General features: G+C 43.4%; 2 protein-coding genes across 2 annotated transcripts in view; one reads left to right on the top strand and one right to left on the bottom strand.

Moving 5' to 3' along the window:
• Nucleotides 1-14,826: 14,826 nt before the first annotated feature.
• LOC119295944 (acyl carrier protein 2, mitochondrial-like) lies at nucleotides 14,827-22,445 on the top strand. The gene is made up of 2 exons (XM_037574370.1): nucleotides 14,827-15,185; nucleotides 21,961-22,445. The coding sequence occupies exons 1-2, from the start codon at nucleotides 14,961-14,963 to the stop codon at nucleotides 22,135-22,137; spliced, it is 402 nt and encodes a 133-aa protein (XP_037430267.1). The 5' UTR covers nucleotides 14,827-14,960; the 3' UTR covers nucleotides 22,138-22,445.
• Nucleotides 22,446-23,468: 1,023 nt separating this feature from the next.
• Nucleotides 23,469-26,497, bottom strand: part of LOC119295945 (chromatin-remodeling ATPase INO80-like) — a 15,251-nt gene continuing 12,222 nt past the window's right edge. Inside the window, exons 21-22 of the mRNA XM_037574371.1 lie at nucleotides 25,707-25,835; nucleotides 23,469-24,216 (exon numbers count right to left, since the gene is read on the bottom strand). Of these exons, the coding sequence (XP_037430268.1) occupies nucleotides 23,959-24,216; nucleotides 25,707-25,835 (387 nt within the window). The 3' untranslated portion in view covers nucleotides 23,469-23,958. The remainder of the gene's footprint in view (nucleotides 24,217-25,706; nucleotides 25,836-26,497) is intronic.

The following is a 26,497-nucleotide window of genomic DNA, read 5'->3' on the forward strand; positions in this document are numbered from 1 at the left end:
GGTTGATTATCTGCATCAAGTATACATCAGTGTGAAATCTTCATAGCAGTAATGATGAAATCAGCAGGAAGACAAATTGTGTGTAAGACCGACTATATATTTCCAGTCAAAGGAATGGGTAATATATGAAGTTTGGCTCCATTTGAGTATGATTTGAAACATGCTATACCCCAGAACCAAGCCAGAATATGCTATGAATTCAGTGCTCAGCAAGAAGGACAGTCCGACAGATCCTTTCATACAAGTAATCAACAACAGAAATATTAAAGGGTGTAAATATGGCATTCAGTCAACAGATCACAAGAACAAGCTTCTGGCATAAGAAATCCAGTCTTTCTCCGCAAGCTGCCGAAAGAAGCTTACCATGCAAGATTCCTCAATCTTCTCGAGTATGATATGTGGATGACTTCCCGTGCAAGATACCCACGCTTCTTCAGTAAGCTACTGCCAAAGCTTCCGGCATAAGGTACTAAATCTTCCCCAGCAAGCAACCAGGAGGGGAAGCTTCTGAAGCACGGTACCCAGTCTTCTTCAGCAAGCTGCCCAACAAAGCTTCGAACACAAGCCATTCAGTCTTCTTCAATATGACACTCTCGATGGCTTACATCATAAGCTACCCAACCTCTATTAGTATGGCACTACAAATAGTCAATGTCACTGGTACAGTATATTACATAGTAAGTTGATAGCATATGGCAGTACATCCCAACGACTAGATCAACAACAATTTTGTCAAAAACAAGAATCAGTCAGGACACAAGTCTGCCTCAGGAATCAAATGCTCAACTACACATATATCCTTATATACTTAGAGCATGATGCCAGGGGCGTGTAAGTCAATCATATATGGATGCAATTATGTTCAAGCTAATCCACCAAAAGGAAGGTGAGAATCCAACGTCGCATGATTAATGCAAGAAGAAGAAAGCCAGTTATACACCTCAGTGTGATGCAACGACCAACAAGGTATGAAGTAAGACAACATTAGACTTGGCAGTGATTATCAAGGCATGTTTCCTCACAACTGACAAAGTGATATCATTAACCCTTGTCACTGTCTTGTATGATTAACGACAACAATGAGCTCAGTACAAGCACACACGAAACATGCATATATATTGTATGACCTGAGACATGAATGAGGATAAAATATGATTGTCGGGATGTTACACCTGATGGTACCTATGGTCACACGAGGAAGTTAAGGCCAAGTTCTTTTCAGCAAGGAATCCAGACAAAGAGAACAAATAAGGAAGGAGCAAGACCGGCAATACATGTATGATAATTGTTGCATAACAAACATGGTACAGTTACCTAGGACAGTTTGATTTAGTATCGATCACCATGAATATACGCCCAAGGGGTCTACTCCATTTTGGTAAGGACCTCATATCAAAGCAACCCACTCAGCCAACTGATATGCTCAGAATTGTTAGTGATCCAAGTCGGTCATGTCAGACCGACGGTTGCCCAGCTAGCTTGACAGTTGATTTTAGCGATCGTATTTAAATATCACGGCCTACTACCCCATGTGGGTATACTGACAGAATGAATAATCAGAATGTTGAACAATAGTCTCGAAGCATGTGCCCTCACATATGGGAATTAGTTAAAGGATAGCCTACCATGAACAAGATTCTTCTACCATAATCACCGCCCGTCAAGTCTTGAGATGCTCTTGTTATACAGTCGTACTCCTTTATGCCGGTCATGATAGGCAACAGTCAAATATTTTGTACAGATTTGATACCCGAGACAGTGGATCTAGCCAAGCCGATTAATAAATCCTTGCGAGAAGTCGGCTTCCGTCAGGAGAATGGTTATGATTCACAACACTGTTTTGAACCCGGAGAACACGCATTTTTTAGCAATCCAAGGAGTAAGATTTGGTGTCCACCAAGAAAATCGGTTCATAAATCCTGGAATGTTGTTAGTGCTGGGTATAAGAATGACACATCCATCGGAAACCACTCTCGGACTTGTGAGAAGGGCATGTATTACAGTCATGATAATCAATCGCACCCCAGCTAAGCTGGCAGATATAAAAGAATTAGATTTAGGGTAACATGCGAGCTAAGGCCTGTCAGAATGTGGATACAGTGAAGCAAACCACCCCAGAGCAAGATAAGCAGTCATATGAAATTCAGTTGGAACATTGTATAAAGGAAAAAAGATACCCGAGTTGGAAATGGTTTCCGTAAGTTAGATATATTCATACTTGTTCAGAGAGCAACCAAATCTCGAGGAGGAGATTTCTTTAAGGGGGGAGGTTTGTAACACCCTGGTTTTTGGCTCTTTCTTTTTATTTTTGATTTATTTGAATTTTTGCTTTGATTCCTTTTTTTGTGGCTCTGTAGTCTTGAAACCTGGGAACATCATCTCTTCCTTCTTTCCCAAGTGGCTTGTTATCTTCACATCCATCCCTAGACCATGTCATTTCCATCTTAGCCCTATCCCAATATTTATTTCTTGGGAATATTTTTTATTAGAGGAATAATCCTTTTTGCCCTAGGTTGTGAAGCAACATATATTTCTGTCATTCCAAAAATTCCCGCAAAATTTTCAAAATTCCTTTCGATCATATGGACCTTGGATATGTAAAAATATTCAAGATTGCATGCTCATGGTGAGCACACCATCCAATCTTTGCTTCTGGTCAGATCTTCAATTTGTAAAGCAACTATGTTTTATATTGCTCCATAATTGCTGAAAATTTACGAGGACCTTCTCCTACCTATAAAATATCCCTCCACCAAATTTGGGCTCATTTTATTTATTTGATATTTTCCTAGATTTTTTCTAAGATTTCTGTCCAGAGAGGACCACTGTGAAGGAAGTACCATTTTGGCATGTCCAAATGGTATGAAATTTTTACAGTGCCTTCATATGCCCAAATGATCATCCTCCTTCAAATTTCAGCTCAATCCAATCATCCATTTGAGCACAACTTCAACTTTTGTATTTTTGTCAAGTGGTGTACATTGTGAAGCAAGTGCTAGCTAAACTCCTCCATTTGAGCTGAAACCTGGCCTCAGTGATCATCCCCAGATAAATATCAGCATCTTTCACTAGGCCAATCTCCCCCACCCCAGTACAAACACCTTCATGTTGTTCATGCCTTCCTGTTCTTTTTCTTTTGCTCATTGGCACTCTTTGGTGAATGACTAATCTGCCAGAGATGGTCAGACTGACCAGAGGGTGTTCCCTCACCGCGTTCACGTGATGACTATGCGACTGGCATGCCCGTGCACGCGCTCTGGAAGTTGGGGCCCTCGACCCCGTCCGTTTCTTCCATCCCTCGCCACCTCACCGTGTCCAGGAGCTTCCCCATGTCGTCGCTCTCGCCTTGGACCCCTCTCCCCCTTGTCTCTCTCGCCCGACGAGCCACGTTGACCGTGCCCAGAGCCGACTGCGCCCTGCCCCCTCTATGGATGGTCGCTCGCGTGCTCTCGAGCATTCCCGAGCCCTCCTCGCGGCTATAAATAGCTTCCTTGAGCTCCTCTGCATCTCATCGACCTCCCATCCCTCTTCCCCGAGACCTAGAGCCTCTGCCCTCGCCCTCTGTCCGCCATGGCCACCGCCATCACCGCTTGAATTTGAGCGAGGCAGCGACAGCACCCCTCCCCCTTTCTTCACCACCAGTAGAGTCCCTCGACTTCGGCACATCACGCCATCCCCTCCACTCGTCGCCGGAGTGCTCGCACTGTGCCTATCTCGGCCGAAGCCGTCGTCCATTCGTGCCATTGCCCGTCACCCCGTGGCCCTCCCCCTGCCGCCTCGGGTGGGCCTGCTCGACGTGCTGCTCCGCAGTGAGCACTCCGGTGGTCGCGGCCGCGCCGGAGGTGGCCCGTGCTGCTAGGGGGCAGCGCTCTGCCCTGCCTCTCCTTTGTCCCGACCCAAAGGAGGAGAAGGAGCAGGGGAGAAGAGAGAGATGAGTGGGCCCCACCTGTCAGCCTCTGGCCGTTGACCCAGCCCCGGGCCCATGCAAACTTAAGTGGAAGCGAATTCTCGGGAATACGTTTCCCTTCTGAGAAAGCGTACTTTGCTCCTACTTTGGTTGAAAATGTGTTTTTGTATGCAGAAGGCGTATTTCAGCAGAAGGCGCTTTCTGTTTGATCAGCGAGGGACTTGTTTGTGAATATTTCTTTTATATACTTGTCCCTAGCATTCAACTGACTATATCTCCACAACTGTAACTCCGATTCAGGTGATTCAAAAGCCCACGTTCTCTATTCGTCAAGTCAGTTCTATTGGTACCATTTTCACTATATTGTCACATACTAAAAATGACCATTTTCAACTTCCGGCGATTCTTTCTGTGAGCCTCTCGCACTTCTCCCCGATGGAGCCTTCATCCCCAGGCAAGGCACAATGGCCACTTGCATGATGGCCTTGCAATAGCCATGGTTTCCACTTGAATCTTTAAATAATTGCGTGCTCATTGTTTTGGTGAATGTTATGCTCATATATTCATGCTCATTTCTTATGTTATGTCCATTTTGCATCCGTTAGTTAAATGAGCATTTGATAATGTTATTATCATCCTATTTACACTCTCATAATTATTTCCAATGCTATTGACTAGATGCTCACATGAATAGTTATCGTTTGTAGATAAATACTTGTGTTATTTATTGTGAACCTCAGCATGCCATGCTCAGTTGCATCTAATAGCTTAAATGATTTATTGTTGTTGATATGTTCAATTGTTCTGCTCCCATCCATGCTCATGTTGACATCTTGCCCCTATGTAGTGTTATTTCATCATGCTAATTTATTATGACTCAGCTCATCATCATTCAAGTTGAATCTGATGTTAATCAAACTTGAACAAGTCTGTTGGTTTCTGACCAGTGTAGCCACACTTGCCTTATGGGGGGCTGACTTGGTCTACTGTCATACCACTCGCCGATGCCTCCAACTAGGGAAGGTTATGTGTGCGTGCTACCCTGGCCCAGTAGGCAACGATAACCTTGTGTGCCCGAGTTGTTTGTGCGCTTTTGTCCCCGTTTGGGACCGTTTTTGTTCTGCCACGGCGATGGCCGACCAGGAAGGTGGCAAATTTCCAGAGTGGCATCCTGGGCCACCTGTGACTTAGCCCAAAGGGGAGTTTTTCGGCACGCTGTTGGTCCACTCGAATGGGAGTGCAAGGCCTTGGGTTTCGTAGTGTGGGTACAGTGTTCTAACCTCTATAGAGTGTATAATCTATCGATAGCCATGCCCGCAGATATGGGCCCAGTTCGTCGTAGGTCAAATTATGGGTCAACAGTAATAATAACCTGACTAATAAACAACCCTAGTTTGATGAGGACAAAAGTTGGTTGATCTTTATGTGATCGTGAGAGGATCACAATGGTACCGTTGATACCGAAGTTGGTTGATCTTTATGGTGTCATGTGATGACTACGGGTAAAGATCGAGATCCTTGTGGTCATATGATGATCACTATGGTATTGTTAATATCAAGCTTGGTTGATTCTGAGGTGATCGTGTGACATCCATGAGGGTAAGTTGATACATGTGGTGGTTACGAGGTAACCTCCGAACAGAGTAAGTAGGTCCATGATATTTGTAAACATGTTGCATGCTAGTATCATCATTGTTCACATCATGAGTAACATGTTCATGCCATGCTCATCTGATATTATTCTAGTTGTATCGTGCTTATCATTAATTAACCTACAAATGCCATGTTGTTGTTTGTCTTGATTGCTTTCATTGATGTGAGCTTGCGAGTACATTCAAAGTACTCACCTGGCGTGTCATGCCAGTTTGCAGGTCATGCCATGATTGCTTGCTTGTCGAGCATCCCGAGTTTGTGAGCTAGGATATGCATTCCAGTCAGAGTCCCTACAGAGTGGAGTTCATCACTTCATCATTGTTGTCGTTGTTCCCCTGTCGAGAGTTATTCTGCTACTACAAGTTGTTCCACTGCTAGCATAGAGTTACATTGGCAGGTGTAGAGTCATTATGCCGATGTTATCCTTGGGTCTTCAGAACTCTTGTACCCATATTCTTTGTAATAAGAGTTGATTTGTTCTATGCCAAGCAGTGTCGTATTCTAGAAGACTTGATCTCTGGGCTGGAATACGGGGTGTTCTGGTCTCTCAGAGCCTGGGTGCCACAAGAGTACAATGAAGATACTCGTGAAGGCGGGAATTCCATCAAGGTGGCAGTGAAGATGGTAAGTATTGGGGAGCAACAAGAAAATTCAGAGATCGGTGCAAGAGAAAACAAAGGCCAAAATAAGCATAAGGGTAAGAGATCAAAAAACACTTTTGCGGAGTTACTAGCTAAATATCAAAAAGCAAGTGAAGAAAAAAGTGCTTATCGGCCAAGTAGTACAAAAGCATCAAGATCACCCCTAAGTGCAAATATGAGGTTCGGTATTGGCAGAGTGAGAACTTTAATACAACATATTCATATTCTTATTTTGGGCCGCCAATGCCAATGTCGTGGATGCCTCCCTATGCTCATGTAGATCCATATCCATCATGTGACAATGTTAGTCGGTTTGGGAGCCTTTGGTTGCCATAGGTGCTACATATATTGAGGCGTTCGGTGATTCGTTATGAGTAGTTCAACAAATATCCAAGAGTTATCAATGTTTTCACGAATCACTTATAATTTATCTTGAAGCATGTCTAGATGTAATATTCTCCTTGGATTGCTTTCAAATTGGTCATATATCTAGACATGACAATTGAAATGAGTTGGCACAACAAGCATCCAGTTACTATGTTGATCATGGTGTATTGCATATCTATCAATTGTTGATGCTTAGTCTCTTCAACATAGGCAAGGCCGAACCGAAGCCCACCGCTTCGGCCACTAATGAAATTTTTATGCAGGAGAAAGAAAGCTCATTATTGATTATCTGTAAGATCCTAGCAACAGGGTGGACAAGATGGTTCAGCGGAAGAAGTTGTGATGCACACTGGTATATGAAATTTTATTGCCGGACTATTGATGGTATTCTGTTTGAGTGTTTGAAAACTAAGCAATGAGTTGAGGAAATTCCACCCAAGTTCGCATCAACAAAGTTCAAGTAAGCAATGGGAAATGGTCGATATATAGCTATCATGCTAAGAATATAGATGGCCGATATATACTTATTGCCCTAAGCACATACAAATGGTCGATCGAGTGTTGACATCATCCTTATATCAAGCATTATGCAAGTTATTTTTGGCATCCAAGCTTTGCCGAAAAACAGGGGGGCATGTGTTGACATCAGATTTTAGCATGGTACGAAACCCATTAAGATTGCCTCAAATGGGGAAGTGATCTACATGAAAAAGTTCGGTATCGTCAAAATAAGAAACTTTGATGTTTGGGTCATCAATGTTCGATCTCATCTAAACGGCCGAAATTGTGCTCAAAGTAATAATATTTGAGCTCTCAGAGTACTTATCGGCCAATTACGCCTCCAAGACGGCCTCATATGGAAAATTGATCTATGCGGATTCTCTTTGTCTCATCGAAATGATTGGTTTTGATATAACCATAGTCTCAATCTTAGGTCCTATGTAAAAGTTAGATCCACCGGAGTGCGGCTCCGTGACGAGCCAAAAAGTGGCACACCTCATCAGACACTCGTATGGCTAATGTCTGATGGGTAGCGCCAGTTATTATCTGTTTTACGTGAGCTTTTAGGCATTCAAGATGGCCTCGAATCGAAAAAGGTTCAACATTAAAGTTGTTCGGCTCATCGAAAAGGTTAAATTTGCTTTGGGGTGCATCTTCATCTGAGGTCATTTGTGACCTATGAGACCCAAAAACCGAACTGATGTCTCGAACTTACCTAAATCCGAGTTCGGTTAATTTTGGACAGGATTTGGAGCCCTTTTCTTGTACGGGAAGTCCAGACATCTCATAAATAGATGAGAGGTGGTGGCCGATTGAACAACACACAATCGAATAAATCATCTACCACTTTTTATCTTTTACCTTCTCTCTTTCTTCTTCTTCTTCTCGTCCTTCGTTTGCAGGGTGGCGAACCTCGAGGCCCTAGGGGCGATCAGGTCGACCTAGGGCAGCACATAGCCATCTCGCGCCCTGATGGGGTCCCTCCTGGGCGTTTGGGTTTTCGGATCTACAAAAGCGCCCGTCGGATTGCTTGCGCACCGCGCTTTCTGAGGGGTATCCTTCGACGTGAGTTGTGGTGCATCACCCCCGGCGTCGAGGGTACACGATGACGTGTTCATGTGCGAACAGGTGCATCGACGAGCCATGACCGTTCGCCATTGTTCGAGCTCTAGAAGCGGTATTGGGAGCGAGGGTTTTGTAAACGCAAGGAAGGAGCATGCGGGGTGAAAGGAAATTACTTCCCTTGTCGCCCTTTATCTACCATGATGAGACATGTCGTGATCGGGGCCGGTCCTGGGATTTCAAGGGCCTGGGGCAAAACTACAATCCGGGGCCCCTTAAAATAACCATCAAAACAGTATTTAACATATGTGTGTATATAATGTTTCCTATAAATAGTGGCTTATTTGTAATTTTTCCTTTTCTGAATGTTGGATGCATACTTTAAAACATGACAATGTCAAAATTTGAACGAAAAACTAACTGAAAACTAGGGCTCAATCACGCCAGATTCTCGAACGACATAGTCCATTGATATTCATACTAAACCATATCGAGTCAGTTGATTATGGATAATCTCCTACAACAAATAAACATGGTAGATCATACAAGTCTATCAATTATGGCGGTAAAATTGCTAACTGGTTGCAACAATTAAACATGTTAGATCAAATAAGTCTATCAATTATGGTGGTAAAATTGCTCGAGACTACCTTCTCAGAAATCCGCATCTCGTCTCTCGACGCCAGAAACGACGATGGGATATCTCTTGCTGAAACTGTTTTTCGAATGGCTCTGGCTGAAATTGTGGTGTGGACGCGTTCCTGGCGAACACCCCCTCGTCCGCTGTTTGTTCGACTGCTCATGGCGAATAGAAACTATGGCAATTTAGCGATGGCGCCTGTCACTACGAGAAAGGGAGGAAAGGCGGCGACGGCACGACAGTGTGTTAGGGTTGTTCCTCGCGCGTCGCTCGTAGACGGCTAGATCCAAGCGCTGGATCCTGATGCACATTTTCAGGGCAACGATCGTGATCGCCGCATGGGGCTGGCCCGTGTACGGTGCTAATTGGGATATAGGCCCGTTATCACTTTTTTAGAGCGGTTGTTGCAGTTACCTGGGGCCCCAGTTGCAGTCACGTGCGCTCTTGGAATGGAGATAGATATCTACATGCACAGGCCACAGCTAATCTCACACATTCATGAATCGCTCGGTGGTTCAGCCATCGCAACATACGTCGACCATAGTACGTACTACTCCCTCCGTTCGGAATTACTTGTCACAAAAATGGATGTATCTACAACTAAAATACATCTAGATACATTTATTTTTTGGACGAGTAATTCCGAACGGAGGGAGTACCTAGCAAGGGGGCCTTGATTTATGGGGCCTGGGGCGGTCGTCCCCCCTACCCGTCCCCCCTCAGGACCGCCCCTGGTCGTGATGGGACGCTTGAGTCCCTGATAGTTAATTCACATGTTCCCCAGGTACAATACCATGTTTGGGGACACAGGTCGAAGAAAGAATAGTTAAAAACACCGTGAAAAGTGAATCTTTGGGCCCACCATGTCTCCTTTTAGCGAGTATATCGAGATGTGGGACCACTAAACTACCAAAGGTCATCAAGAATCCTCAGAGAGTAAAACTTCCCTTTAGGCTGGTCACAGTGAGGAGGAACTTAGAAGTAACATCACACACTCCAATACAACTTTGCTTATGCGACACGTATTTAATGAAGAGAGAGGTGCTTGTGGTAACTAGCTAAGTTACCGGAACATCACACACTCCAAGAAACAATGAGTCTATAACCTAATAAATACATCGTTGCATAACATTACATAGATGTTCCTACCCACTATGAAGGTAGTAACATAGTCTAGGGAAGTGTGAAGTTACTAGCTTATGTTCTTGCCCATTGTAACCAGCCTAAGGAATGGGCCTCGGTTGGTTATCCTCGGACTCAACAAGAACATAGTATTACTTTTGCAAAGGGTCCCGCCAAAAGACGCCCTGATGTGCGAAGTATGTCGTTACTCAGATTCCCTCATTAGTGGTCGAAAACCAATAGTCGAACATCAAGAAGAGGACTGCGGATCGAAATATGTCCTCGGATTCAGAAGCCGGCGTGGAAGATCGAACTCGTTTACAAAGCTGAAGACCTAGATAATGAAGCTGTCATGAGGAAGGAGCTCGTGTCCTCGGTTTGAAGACAAGTTCAGGGTCTACTAACGGTGTCGTGGATTAGGGGGTGCACACCACGTCGGCCTGCCATTCATGGGCCAGGTCGACGACCCGCCAACAACTAAAGAATGGGCCATGCATGGCCTGTCCCTCGGCGTAATCAAGATGGAGTTCTCCGAAGACTTGGCGTACACTTTAAGGCGTGTTTGAATGATCAACATGTTTATCCCTAGATAGTAACCGACCATGTGCAAACTCTAGATGCTTCTGGTGCCAATATAAAACGAGGGGTTTAGTTTGTAGAGGCATGCTTAGAGATTAGATGTTAGAACTCACACATACGATCTCGAGGTAGATCATCATGTACTTTATACCACATTCACAATCACTATAATTAAGAGCAGGATCCCAATATAGGTAAATACCATGTCCCTATTCTTCCTGTTACCATCGCTCCAAGATTATCAACTCGGGACCCCCTACCCGAGATCTATCGGTTTTAGCACCGACGCCGAGCATTGTACAAGGCCCTGCATGGAGATCCCGAACAACCAGTAGTTCCTGCATGAACTCCGCTTTTGTTGTACCTGCTTACTTATAGTACTAAAGTTGACTACGTAGCACATAAAGTTGCTCATGAAAAAAAACATCAATATATCAATATGGGGATCTAGTTTTGTTGAGCTCGTCGCAGGGAACCCAACGATGAAAACAATCTGAATTTCGGTGTTCGAATCAAAAGTTATGACTTTTTTTAACCCCTAGTGAATGCACATGGGACATCTTTATCCTTCTCTCGGCTCAAATTTGCATGGTAAGACCGTCAGGGACGGCGAGACCCAAGTACTTTTTCCAAATCTAGGCAATCATGTGACAACGGTGATATAAAAAAATGTTGGACTTCTTTATGTAGGTTTTTTTGAGACATTTTCTGTAGGTTTTTTGAGACATTTTTTTAAGGTTTTCATGAGGCCTCTAGCGAGGGCTTCCTATTCGGTGCGTAGGGCGTCATCGATCAACGTAGCGAGGGGGGGGGTCTCCTTTTTCTTTTTCTTTTTTCTTTTCTTTTCTTTTTTTCTTTTTTGTTTGCTTTTTTCTTCTTTGCTTTTTCACCCTTTTGTGTATTTTCTTTTCAAATCCGCAAACTTTTTTTTGTTCATCAAATTCAAAAAAAAACATTGAATTTAATTTTTGTTCCTTGGATTTAAAAAATGTTCATCAAATTCGAAATCTGTTCACCGAATCAAAAATATGCATCAAATACAAAAATTGTTCATTGATTTTCAAAAAATGTTCACCAAATTCAAAATTTCTTCATCGAATTCAAAACTTGTTCATCCCTCTTTTTCAAAAAAAAAATTCTAGAATACAAATTTTGTTCATCAGGTTCGAAAAATGTTCATCGGATTCAAATTTTGTTCATCAGATACCAGATAATGTTCATCATTATTTAAAAATGCTCACAAAAAATTCAACAAAAAAAGGTTCATCAAAACTCAAAAAATGTTTATTCTTTTGAATTCACGGTCATTTTTTAATTCAAGAACTGCTTTTGAATTTGGTGAACATTTTTCTGAATCTGTGAACCTTTTCTAAAAATCAGATTTTATTTGAAATCTCGAAAAGAGGTGGCACGTCGTGCGGTCGCGCCCCACATGGGCTGGCCCAGAAGGCCACGGAGGGGATTGAGGGCTCCCCTCCAACAAGCGTGGTGACTATTTATCGCCTTTGCAAGAACATCTTTAATTCAAGAACTGTTTTTGAATTCGATGAACATTTTCTGAAAATCAGAATTTATTCGAAATCTCAAAAAACGAAAGGGCACGTCGCTCACCATATGGGCCGAACCAGAAGGGCGTGCAGGGATCGAGGGCGGCACTATTTATCGCCTTAAGCGATCGAAAACGCAGTTGTAGTCGTAAAAAGAAACTAGGATTTGCAAGGATCGTGTGACGAGCTAGCAACCCCGCCCAAGCTCGTTTTGTGGATATTACTAGGGGTGTGCCTTACTTAAAACTACACGAGTAGTTTTCTTCAGGATTTTTTTTTCTCTTTGGGTTTTTTTCTTCTTCTTCTCTGTTTTTCTTTCATTCTTTCCCATTCACTTTTGCATTTTGTTTCTTCATTTTTTATTTTTTTCAAATACTTGTTCAACTTTTTTCAAATAATTTATTAACATATTTAAAGTACTTGTTCAACATACTTGTTCACCATTTTCATATACATGATCAATATTTTTTCTAAATACTTGTTCGACATTTTTCAAATACTTGTACCACATTTTTAGATACATGATCAACATTTTTCAAATACTTGTTCAACATTATTCAAATACTTGTTCAACAATTTTATATACATGATCAACATTTTTTCAAATACTTGTCCAATATTTTTCAAATACTTGTTCAACATTTTTCTCCAGACTCTTGGTAGAGTCTAGAAGACCACGACTGATCCTCAAAGGTAATGAATGGAAAAAATAGCCTTGTTCAACATTTTTTTTAAATGCTTGATTAACATTTTTATATACATGATCAACATTTTTTAAAATACCTCTTCAACATTTTTCAAATGCCTCGTCAACTTTTTTCAAATACCTATTCAACAATTTTCAAATACTTCTTCAACATTTTTCAAATAATTATTCAACATTTTTTCAAATGTTTTAATAGAGTTTTTTTATAATATATACATTTAAAACATTTTAAAATATAAATAGAAGTAAAAAAACAAACAAGAAAGAAAAAAGCAGGTTGTGGCCTCCCGTGCTGGTGGGCCGACCCATCTAGGTCCCCCCTTCAACGAGGGGTTTCTCCCCTCTCGTTGAAGGCGAGCAATAGGGGTGGCTTCTATTCGCGCTCATTGCGGCAAAGAGTCGATGGTTCGCACAGGGCAACTCAGTTGGGCGTGACACAAGTTGGCACAGACGCATAGTGTTAGCGCCGTGAAAAAACGAGGGGCTGGTGCTAGGATTCGAACACGTGACCTCAAGGTGGGTTATGCAGTATGCAAGCCAGTAGCCACTGAGACACGCAAGTTCTCGTGTCATATTAGCACCATGACATTTAAAGAGGTAAACAGCAGCGCAAAAATTAAAACATCACATAGAACAAATTCCCATAAACACAAGTCTATGTCAGCGATCGAACCGAGAACCTCTTGCTACTGACGAACGTCGCTAGCCACCATCATTACTAACATTTTTTGAAATTCCTTGAACAATTTCCGAATTCACGAACACAGTTTGAAAACATGAATTTTTTTGTGAACAACTTGGAATGTGAAATTCTCTAAAAAAATAGTTTGTGAACAAAAATTCAAAGGAGTTTTTTTTAAAATTCCCTGATTTTTTTTAATTTGGAACACATTTTGAAAACATGATATTTTTTGAACAATTTGAAAGTGAAATTCCCGACATTTTTAAAATTTGTGAACAAAATTCAAAGGCCAACATTTTTTTAAATCCCCGGAATTTATCTTGAATTTGCGAACAAATTTTGAAAGCATGAGCATTTTTTGAATTTGCGGATATTGAATGTGAGAACATCTTTTGAAATTCTCGAACATTATCTGACTTTGTGAACAAAAATTAAAATGTGAACATTTCTAGAAACTGAAATTTTAAACTCTTTTGATTTTTTGAACATTTTTCGTGAAGTGCGAACAATTTTCAAAATTCTAATTCTGTTAAAATTTTGGACAAAATTTGGAAACGGGAACATTTTAGAAAAATGAACAAAAAATAAATACACAAACATTTTTAAAATTTCTGAGCATGTTGAAAAATAAAAATAAATTCAAAAACAGAAAAGAAAAGAGAATAAGAAACAAAGAAAAAACAAAAAAGAAAAAAAAAGAAAAAAGGGAGGAAATAAAAAAATGAAGTAGGAAAAAATGAAAATCGAAAAAGACATAAACCGGTTCAGGAACCTTTCCTTACCTTCTAGAAGATTCGTAAAAACAGAAAACCCAACTGAAACCTCCCAGAACGTTCCCCGAACCGCCGTGTTCTTTACTAATAATCGGGCCGGCTCATGTCGCTCGGTGCCTCGCCCTGTGCGAACCTAAAACAATCTACCACAGAATGCGGCAGATAGGATTTACCAAATAGGGTGCCCTCACTCGCTAACCACGCCCTAAGAAGAAGAAAGTCCAACGACCCAGAGTAGTAGGATACAGCGAATCAACCTATGATTGGATGGTTAGAGGGAATGTGGTATTCTCAGCCCATCAGAGTTCAAATCCTGGTGCTCGCATTTATTATTGGATTTATTTTAGGATTTCTGGCGATGCGCATTCAGTGGGAGGAGACGTTCTTGTCGACGACGAGGCACCTACGGTGACTTCGTAAATCTCAAGATGATATGCCGGTTCAGTCTTTCGGAGGTGCTCATAGGGGTAGGGTGTGCGTGTGTGCGTTTATAGGGGTGAATGTATGTGTGTGTATATGAGCGCTTGTGTATGTACTGATTTTTTTTTTGAGACAAAAGCTTGTGTATGTACTGATGTTAAAAAAAGAGTAGTAGGATACACCGGGAACAAACCTAGAGCCCAATTGGCCTAAAACCCTGCCGCTCTCCTCTTCCCCCACTCCACCCCAGCCCAGAAAACTCTCGCCCCGCCGCCGCAACGCATCACGCTTTCCTCCGATCCCCTCTCCCCTCCCTGAGCTAAGCACCCATCCCACCCAAATGGCGGCGGCGGCGAGGAACCTGGTGCTACGGCACCTCCGCTTGGCCGCGGCCCCCGCGTCGTCGGTGGCCCTCAGGCCGGCAGCGGCGCTGCAGGGGGCCCTGTCGGGGCGGCGGTGGATGTCGTCAGAGGACGCCAAGGGGTCGTTCCTGGACAAGGACGAGGTCACCGAGCGCACCATCAAGGTCGTCAAGAACTTCCAGAAGATCGACGACCCATCCAAGGTCCCCCTCCAAGCCCTCCCTTTCTTGCTAGTGTTCCCTTTTCTTTAGCATTTCTTAGATTTTCTTTCGTTGGGAGGAAGCAACATTGATCTGCGTTGTTTCAAATGTTGCACGCTGTTCGTTAGATAGATCTCCTCGTATTAAGCAATCCAGCTTAGCCTTATAGGTATTGTTGGGGCTGCCCTCCGGCGACACACACCGAACTAGCCCTCCGACGACGAACGCCGAGCTCAGGCCGTAGACATAGAGACAACATACATGAGTGAGCACAGACTCTTGTGGCGACGAACGGCCTGTATGTTGGCTCTTATTTCACTTGGCGCGATGGCACATACCACACCGGCACGCGGAGTGAAATAAGAGCCAACATACATGCCGTTCGGCGGCCAGGGCGTTCGTCGCCGCAAGAGTCTGTGCTCACTCATGTATGTTGTCTTTGTGTCTACGTCTACGGCCTGAGCTCGGGGTTCGTCGTTGGAGGGCAGCCCCAACATTTGGTATTCAGAGCTACGGTTCGAGGCGATCACCGGCGGCCATGGCGGTCGTCCCTCACGGCGGTGGTGGCGGGGCGATGGCGTTGCAGCCGCCGCCGCTGACAACGACGAACTACACCGCCTGGGCGATCAAGTCGGAGGCTATCCTTGACGTCCAGGGGCTGTGGAGTGCAGTGGCTCCGGCGGAGGGCAAGGCAGTCGACGCCGGGAAGAGCAAGACGGCGTGGGCCATGATGCTGGGCTCACTGTCGGAGGACTTGCTGATGCAGGTAGCGACGAAGCCAACCGCAAAGGAGGTATGGGACTCCCTCAAGGTTTGCTTTGTCGGCGCCGATCAGGTGCGGGCAGCGAGGCTTGGGGCGCTGCGCGGCAAGTTCGATCGCCTACGGATGGACGACGGCGACGAGCTGGACGAGTACGCCGGGAAGGTCAGCGGCATGGCGGCGAGGTACGCGATGCTCGGGTTGACGCTCGACGACAGCGCCGTGGTGAAGAAGCTACTCGACACCGTGCCGGACCGGCTGTATGCCGCGGTCGTCGGCATAGAGCAGTTCTGCAACGTGGAGGAGATGGCGTACGAGGAGGCGCTCGGACGGCTCAAGGCGTTCGAGGAAAGGACGCGGCGGCGCGCACGGGCCGGCGGCGAGCACGCGGACGGGCAGCTGATGACGGCGGCGGCACAGTGGGCGGCTCGGGAGCGACGGCGAGGCGGACGCGGCTTCGGCGACCAAGACGGCGACGGCGCAGCGAGCACATCGTCGGGCAACGGCGAGCACAAACGCGGGGAGCATGGGCACTTCTGGCGCGAGTGCCCGCAGCTGCGGAAAGGACCGGCGGCGGAGCAGGCTCTCCTGGCCGACGCCAACGTCGACCACGACAGACTCCTCTAGGCCGTGGCTTAGGGTGTGTGTGTTGGAATAAGCCACGGCGTCTGGTGTGGTCGGGCGCGTCGGGTGCGCGCGGGACGTGCGGGGCGCACTAGTGCGGTCGGGTGCGCGCGGGGCGCAGCGGAAGCGTGGTGTGTGTGCGTGTGTGGCGTACGTGTGTAGTGTGTGTGTGCTGTAGCTAGGCAGTTAGCAGCGATCTGTGGGGCAGGTTGCGTCCTGCGTGTAGTGTGCGTCGTGCGCGTGGCCGGGGAAAGCGCTCTACTGAGTGCGTACGTGCGCATGGATACGTGGGCGCTACGTTGCTGCCCAGGCTACAAAGCCGGCTGGGCTGTGTTGTGTTTGTTGGCGCAGTGGTTAGTCCAGCTAAAGAATAGCAAGGGTCAGTTGCCCAGGCGTTTGTCGCCAGAAAAAGTGCTTCGTCTACCTCCAGTCCGGCGTGAGAGAGAGCGGCAACAACAGGTATTACTAGCAGGCGGATGCGCGGCGGCACGCCGCCCATGCAGAAACTCGTGCCTACATCTATATTATTTATTATTCCAAGGAGAGAATAGGTGGTACTGGATTTGAGAGCGAGCTGGGCGTGCGTGTGTTTTTATTTGTTTGTTGGGAGAGAAGAGATTTCCACTGTTTGATGATGCCTGCCCAGAATCTTGTTGAATTTTCCAAGCTTCTGATTGCAATTTCACTCCTGCTCTTCCATTCTGCATCCACCACAGAAGAAAGCTATATGGTTCTATTTTTTTCCAACTTGAACTTCTTAGAGCACATAAGATCCGTTGCATGAAAGCAGCAAATTTCACTTGTTTATGTTGTAGAAACCCAATCAATGACTGACAGATCCATCCATCCGTAGTTTTTGCTTTATTCTTGGAGAAAAAAGTAGGTGGTTTTCCTATTGCAAGCATAGCAAGGAAAAAACAGTGAGTGATCATCTCCATAAAAAAAAATTACTGATCGCTTGCCTAAGAGTTTGAAATATTATCCAAAAAAGCAGTCCCTTAAAAACAATAAAAAAAAGCATGTCCCAGATTAATGCCAAGGCATAACTAGGACGACTTTGCAAACTACCAATTGAAACAGAGGTGATCCCTTGTTCCAATTGTCTGAAGACCACACATGACACGTGAGTAAGAGTGCTCTTGGATTTGTCTTAGTTGTGGCCAGAAAAAAATTGATGCTTGCTGTGACAGCAAGATTTTCTTTTTCCATTTAAAAGTAGGAGCCTAGGAGGGGTTTCAAGACTGCCAGAGTGCAAAATTTGATACACCTGCAAGGTAGAAGAGTATCCAGGTGAATGGAATTCAGTTGATACGTCCAGAGATCTTGCTCTATATCAGTACAGAATTAGCCAAGGTGAAGAGGACGACTACTCAGTGCTCAGACAGAGGCAATGGGAAATAAAATCTCTGAGATCTTTACTCTCGAGTACTATCTTTGTAGATAAATGAGTATCCAGTAGCACAAAAGAGAATAGCTCAGGCCGCTGGTGGCTCAAACAACCAGTAATCAGCAAGCCCTCTTGACAATGTTAGTAGACACAATGCTCACAATGATTGCAGCATACACCTTAAACGACATACACAGCCAAAACCCTCGGCAAGTTAGTTATGTAGACCAAGAAGCTAATTCGTTATGTACCATAGAACCAAAATCTAGAGATAATAGCCATGTCAAGAAATAACTACCATGTACACCAATGTTTCTTAGAACATAGATATGCCCCCCACAGTAAGGAAGAACAAATCTGAAATTAGTAATCAAGCAGGACAGTTACGACTTACGACAAATATATTGTCTAATTAATCGAATGGTATGAGGCTTAGAATATTGGCTCAGATAGGTCTATATGAAATGTCAAAGGAATATATAGTTAGTAAAAGTGTAAAACTATTAGCACTCAAACAACACCCTTAGATATGAAGTGCAAAAGCAGCTATCTAATTTTCATAAAACAACATGCTTTCTTCACCATATTGATATAACCAAAATATGAAAATATTGACTAATTATACAAAGTACAGATGCAACTATTGATAATACAGATACCTACGCTTGCTAGCACCAATATCTGAAACAGCATGTTTAGATATTTTCATATTGCTGCTATATGAAGGTATTGATCTGAAATAGCACACCAACATTGGGCAGCGGGGAAGACCGTGGGATCGGTCTCCTACCTCATGTCTGTTGTCGGAACTACCTTTGGGCTCCCAACTACCATAAGGAATTAGTTGTACCTTACTCACTGCACAATATGAAGGACAATACATGTCGAATCACTCACAAATCAAACCCATATCTCATGTGTATGCTAGCTTGGTAGCTTGTTGTTGCTTCGTATGCCTTGTTGCCCTCTCTGCGTCACTCCGTGCTCAGTCGATCCTGAAATTCATTAATTCCTTGTGAAATCTCCAATTGACATAGATCTGAACACACCTGAAGGGAATCAATACACTGAATATTAAAGGGGTAGTAACAAACAGAATATTTTTGGATATAGGGAACAATTTCTCAAACATTTGATCTAACAGCGTAAATCAACCATGATTATTACCATTAATTTGTATTGGTCAGCTTGCAAAAAGGGATCTATCTTCGTGAACAAACAACAGATAATGGCAACAATGAAATGATTAGGACAGATTATGCTAGTGATCTTACAGAGACATGCATGATAGCAAGAGTCTAAAACTATAAATAACTGATGTATTTACCTAATCACGACACGTCTATTTTCATATAACTGATATATTGACAAACACTTTAGCAGACTACACGTACCACTTTAACCAGGTTCTTGGGAACAAGTTATCTTTTTAGAGAATTCAATAGCCTGGATGGTGTGTGTAGGTGCATTCACCATGCTGTAGGGTGCATCAGCCTTGTTAGAATCAATTTCAAGTTCTTGTGGCTAACTCCAATCTCTTGATGCATACCTGAGTCAAGTACTCCTCAACCCTGCAAGAAACACATGAAAAATTAGCATAAGAAAACATGCCATTCTAGTTATAGAGAATTGCAAAGTCAGAACAATCCATTTTGGAACAAACTGTCAGCAATGGATTACTTTTTCTTAAAGATTATGCCAAACCAATCAATTTATATGTATGAGGTAGATTTGCAACCAAACAATCAACTATATATTATGTGGTAGCATATAGTGTTTCTAACTTCCCATTTCTATTAACCACACTAATTTGTGAATGTTTCTAATGAAAACTAGTTTAGGTTCCGAACTAAATGGATCAACTAATCAGTAACACAAAAACAAAATCAAATTGCTATGCATGTAACGACCATCTTCAAAAGATCATACATGCCAAAAAACCCAAGTACATGACAACTTCACAGATATGAAATTCTGCAGCAAGTCAGCCAAGATTGATCAAAATTCACCACACATAGCATGAGAAAAAATACGGAATACGGAACCGGATCCTCTAACATCCTCAAGGGATGTCACGTAAGCTACAGTAACCGTGACATCCCTCCTTCACATTCATATGATTAAGCCTAAAATAATTATAATTAATTTGTAAATTACAAATCTACTCTATACATTTACAAAAATTACATACAAACAAAATTATGGTGCAATAAAATGATTTTTGATTTATTTTTGTACATGCTACAGTAAATCCGCACAGTGGTTGCCACAGTAACCCTGACATCCCTTCTTCGTTTTACACATGCATTTTACTGTAGCTTCGTGACATCCCTTGAGGATGTTAGAGGATCCACTTCCAAAAAATACGGAGTCATCGTCTCCGAGTGCACGGATGCAACCATTTGGAGGGAACGTGGCAGCAGCCTACTCCAGAGCAGGAGGCACCCCTGGGTAGAACATGGGCCAGAGCACACACAACGTGTGCGGACATGGGCGTGTCGATGTGCGGCTTGGTACACCGGGAGGAAGGGGCAAACTGGAGGCGGACGTCGCTTGCCAAGGAAGGTCGCGGATGATGCGGACACAGCGCTGCCGCTGTCTTCAAGAGAACAGAGGGAGGGGCCATGGGCGTGGAGAGCCGCCGCCAACAAGCCGGCGGCAGATGGTGGCAGGGAACAGTGGTGGCAGGCGCGCGACAGATGGACGCGACAATGGAGGAGGATTTTTCACATGCAGTGGTAGAGATTGAGAGGAAACATATGTAGGAGGGGAGAGCCTAGAAGGAAAGACTGGATATTTTCAACGAAGAGTCGGGGTCCTTCCGGAGAACACCGAACACGTGGAAAACGAAGACCTTCGGCAGTAAATTCCAAAAGCAGTAACAAATAATCAAAAACAGAAAAATCAAACTTGTACACGTGTCAACGCAGGGAGAGCCAACGCCCAACACTATGGATGCTCAGGAGAAGCTCTAGCTTAGTCACTTTAATTATTGTATATATATTTGCGGCATGTGTATGCATCTGAGTTTGTATGGATTTGATACGGGGAGGAACCACTGGCGGAGCTTTGCGAAGCCAGAATGCCCGAGGAATCATTCATGAGTGGTTTTAGATTGTCAGTTCGATGACATAACATGTGTGCCTTTTTATTAGTGCGTTATTGTCAACACTATGCTTCTGTTGATTCGCATGGGCAATCTTTCTGCTTTAGCTCATTAATACTCCCTCCGTTCCAAAATAGATGACCCAATTTTATACTAAAGTTAGTACAAAATTGAGTCATCTATTTTGGAACGGAGGGAGTATTTGGTAACTGATCAGCTGATTTCCAGATCCAGAACATCTTTTAGAAATCTGGTGATTACTGTTTAGAGTTAATTGCTCACTGTGCCTCCTATTTTGACTTGAGTTGTACAAAACACTAGTTAGTCACACATAGGGCGTGCTTGCTGAAGAAATTTGCCATCCTCGCAACAACATGAATTGCCATGAAAATAATTTGTTTTGCCATGCCCTCCCAGGGAACGTCAGCACAATAGCATTTTCGTTTTTTTATGCACGGTAGCTTATCTTTTGTGCAAAGATTGGTTATACATGGTAGCTGGTGTTCTCTGTGACCTAAGTCGAACTAGGTCATGTAAAGTGATTGGATTTCAAATGAATAATATGTTTCGCTACACATAGTAAATTAGCAAAAATGGTGCGAACAGAAAACCATTCATAGCATCCCAATTTTCCGTGCTGTGAACCATCTAATTTTCAGAAGAAAAACTGCGCTAGCTAGCTTGCATTTGCTTGCATTCTGAGTCTTTGGCCTGCACAATTGTGCTACTGCAGTTTACAGCACAGCAGAGGTAAAATGCTGCAGTTTCAGCGTTTGGGCATGGTGATTTGTTTCTGTTTTGCTTTGGTTGGGTGGACTGAATTGCGGAGTGGTTTTAGCTCCTTGTGATGAGTTTTGTAGCGTTTGAAATCATTAATCGGTTTCTTTGCATTGTCCTGTAGGTGAAAGCAGATGCCCACTTCAAGGATGATCTTGGCCTAGACAGTTTGGATGCAGTAGAGGTTGTTATGTCCTTGGAAGAGGAATTTGGCTCTGAGATACCTGACAATGAAGCTGACAAAATTGACTCCATTAAAGCTGCAGTGGACTTCATCGCCTCGCACCCCAAAGCCAAATGAGCAAAGGACTTGGTCCTCTACTTGTTCAAGTTTTTAAACAGTTCCTCTGCATGCTGTACGTTTCTGGGGTTGTGCGCCATGTTCAATTTCGAGCACCGTCTTATCCAAATAATATGTTTGATATGAGAAGGACAACGTATTCCTGTATGATGTTTTCGCTAGTTGTTAAAGATCTATGTCCTGAGTCTCCGGTTGTTTTGAAGACTGAGTTGCGATTTTGATTGTGTATGACCAACTGAAGTATCAATTTACTCATATATGCGCTGAATGCTTGTAATACAAGTCCTATCATCGTTTGCTTGTTTGAAGAGTTGCAGAATTCTTGACAATGTTTTGTGCTGTTGGCCTCACGTCTGCCTGCCGTTTTTTAACCCTCCCTCCATAGCCAGTGTGCACAAGAGAATCTCCAGCCACCCCCAAGTTCACTCCACAGCCGCCGAATTCCAACTTAGATTCAGCACAAATTCAACAAAAATAATTTTTATCACAGTTCATCACAAAAATCAATACAAATTAAATAGTTCAACAAAGTAAGCCAGAGCGGCGAGGATCATGAGGTGCTCTTTGTCGTCGGTGTCGGCCCCGGCTTCCTTCTTCATCAGAGCCGCGAACACCTCCTCGTCGTCGGAGTCCATCGTCAAACACTTTGCAGGCGTGGTCGGAGTCCTGGAAAGCTCGGCCAGGAGCGGAATGGAGGCTGTCGCGGTGAAACCCTCTCTTTTCAGCGGGGGAATGGCCTTTCTAGCGGGGGAATGGCCTTTCTAGCGGTTGTGGGCGGAGGGGTGGCGCGGGTATCGGCATGGTGGCGAAAGGGGAAGTGGCGTTCTGCCGTGCATAGTCCAATCCGGGTGGGGAAAAGACGTTTCTCGCCTGACAGTGGTGGTCCACGCGCCACTTTTTCTTCCACCGTAGCCCTAAGTGCCCCCCCACTGCGTTGGGTCCAACTTAGGATCGCCGGGCCAAAAAATGGCTTGAACCGGCGGAATTTGGCATGCGGAGGGCACGAGTGGGCAAATTTTTTTACACCAATGGGAAAAAAAGACGCCTTGGGGGTCTTGTTAGGGGTGCAGCTGGAGATGCTCTAAGCTATCAACGCTGGACTTGAACTCCTCCCTTCGATTCGTATTACTAACACTAATACATTAGACGAATCTAAAACAGGTAATATGAATCAGAGAGAGTAGTATGATCTATCTAACATTAAATACATCCATACCTACACAAATCTAAGACAAGTAATATGAATTGGAGGGAGTAATATATTTCACTCGTATAAATTAAGTACACAATCAAACAAGTGATTTGGCAAACCCCTGGCATCTCACTGTTAATTTTCGAAACGGAGGGAGTAATAGACACACTTAACATCTATTGGACGGACTAAATAAAGTCATAAATTAAGTGATAGATGTTTCCAACTCGGAAGCACAGCAGATATTTCCTGCCATGTTCATTTTTAGCCTAACAAAACTCTACATCACTACTCTCTTTACACAGCAAAATTATTCCTATATGTGACGGAACATTGCTAATGCTTATTTACAAAATGGCTAGAGCGAGCATCGCCAACAGCAGGGATAAGGGCTGGCAGTAACAGCCATCATTGGGCTCAGCTCACTGCAACTGCACCCAAGTTGCGGTCCCAGGCTTCTGAAAAGAAGCTGCACAGCACAGTTAAAATACTTATTGAACTGCGTAACACCTTAAGCAGATCCAGAGCTCCTCCAATGGGTGCCATCTTTGATGCTCCTACTCAACACCACAAATTAGAGTCTTGCCATTCGCATCTTATGTTTTCATCAGGTCAACCCAGTAGGTCAACTAGGCTGAAGGAGTCTGGGATTGCAACTCTTCTGCATCATTGTTGTCATTGTTTTCAGCTGCATCTGCAGGTTTCTCAACATCACAAGCAGCAATGGGTTCCTTATCCTCACCCGTGCTCCTCACTAGTCTCTTTGATCTTTTAGGCCTCAGAGAAGCAATATGCTCCTCATCTTCGACAGGACCACTCTCGGGAACAACGCCATCCGCACCATTATTATCCTGTGACTTTGGAGGTTTCTTGTGCGAGCCCTTTTTCTGGAAATATATTAGTAGTTAATTAAACAAATGAAGCCCACACATAGCAAGGCTGAGAAAGTTAGGTGAATCTAACAAAGCCTCAAGGAAACAACATGGGGCTAATATATAATAATTGGTTAGTGCACATTATCATTATCTATTATTTCACAGCTACTTATTACAATTGTTGCAATATGATGTAATATAAGTATCTCCAATACAGCACATTGCAAGGCAACTTATTCAAAATAGCATCAAGCAGGATAAGGACTGGTGCAGGCAAAGATACTGAAATTGAAAGGGTAAGATAATGCAGCTCATTTTGTTTTGATCATCTCTTTGCATTTTTTTGGTACTCCCTCCGTTCCTAAATATTTGTCTTTCTAGAGTTTTCAACAAGTGACTACATACGAAGCAAAATGAGTGAATGTACATTCTAAAATATGTCTATATACATCCGTATGTGGTAGTCCATTTGAATATCTAAAAAGACAAATATTTAGGAACGGAGGGAGTAGAATATGTACTACGCCCTCCGTTCCTAAATATTTGTCTTTCTAGAGATTTCAATAAGTGACTACATACGGAGCAAAATGAGTGAATCTACACTCTAAAATATGTCTATATACATCCATATGTGGTAGTCCATTTGAAATCTCTAAAAAGACAAATATTTAGGAACGGAGGGAGTAAAATGCAAGTCAAACCCAACCAATACGCCTAAAGTTAAATCCATCTATGCATGTCAATCACACAAGGAGCTAATGAAGTTCTATATGGGTGCCAATCCAATATGTGAAACTGCATCACTTGTTCTTTTATATTCGCTTCAATTGGAATTTTAAGCTTGCATACTAAGTAACGCCTCAATGATTTTGTGTTTATATACACACAGGGTGATATGAATTCCTAAGAAAATACAGCAAAAGAAACTTCAAAGCCCCAACCAAGGGTGTGATCTATCCTATCACAAAGAAAGAAGTGACTCGATGAAGCAGCACAAGGTTGTGGAGGAGCAACTCCACCTTGCTGCTACAATGTGTACAGCACAAGTGTTGAAGGAACAACTTAACGTGCTGCGGTAGATATCGCTCTAGAGGCGAATGTAAGCCAATATGGCAGCAGGAGTTCAATCCAGAACTCCTAGAGCACAAGATCTACTCCAAGATCTTAGCTAAGAACACCAAGTTCTATTATAGGTAGTGGGGTACATAGTCTGGGTACAAAGTAGAGGCGAGGACCTCTATTTATAGGGCTTTGGGATGCCTTCACATACTTCTACTCATAGCTGGAATACTCTATCAAACATTATTTAAGTTTCACCATTCTACTCATAGCTACTCACAACTAGAAGACTCTAGAAAACAGTAGGTAGGGTAGAAAAGAAAAGAAATACTACACTAGAGTAGAAGCATCTAGAAGTAACCAAACAAATCTGACATTCGATTTTTTTTTCCTAATCTAGTGTTCCTCATCACTCGATAACTCAGAAACGTTTCTCTGTGTACCTTTTTGCTGGTTGTATTATCTTGTTCTACAGGTTCTTCAGTTGGATCATCCAAGTCTTCAAGCTTCAAATCTCCTTCTTTGTCAACCTTGATGGCCTTTGCTCGCCTCTTCTTTAGTCGATCCTTTGCCTAAAAGGGTGAATATGCAGATGAGGAATATTCTTGCCAGACTTTTACCACCAACTCAAAATCATCTGTACACACTCAAAATGAACTCAACAATTCTTAGAAAATGTTTTGGTTTGAGCAAAGTGGTTGCTGAGAAAGGTCTGAATTACGAAAGCCTAAGGTTTTTCAAGCCCCAGCTGTACCAATTACCCGATGCTTGCTAGAAACAAGGCACTGTACAGTTTCTCCATAAAATTAATTCATAATCAGCAGAATCGCTAACACAAGACATATCAGTAAACTCACAGCCAAACAACCTGGCAGAGATCATGTTCATGGTGAGATGGCCTTTCCCTGTGAGTTAAGAGAAAATGAGAACCAACAAAATTTTCCAATTTAGAACTGATTTTGGAATTAAAATTTGGTAGAGATATTAGACCAAGTAGCATTTCAAGATACAAGTTGGCCGTGTAGATTCCATTGCAGTCTGTAAAAAGATGGAAATGATATACCCCCTTAGTTCATATTTACATGACATAATAGCTTTCTTTGGGCACTCGGATTAAGGAGCTGACACGCTAGCCCTATTAATTCCTTCAGAAGTATGTGTTCGAGTAAAAGGTCCATCTTTAATGCAAGTCTGCTCACAATGTAACATATGCGCTTAAACATCAAATGATCAA

The sequence above is a fragment of the Triticum dicoccoides genome, chromosome 4B, assembly GCF_002162155.2.
Source record: "Triticum dicoccoides isolate Atlit2015 ecotype Zavitan chromosome 4B, WEW_v2.0, whole genome shotgun sequence".
NCBI classification, from domain to species: domain Eukaryota; kingdom Viridiplantae; phylum Streptophyta; class Magnoliopsida; order Poales; family Poaceae; genus Triticum; species Triticum dicoccoides.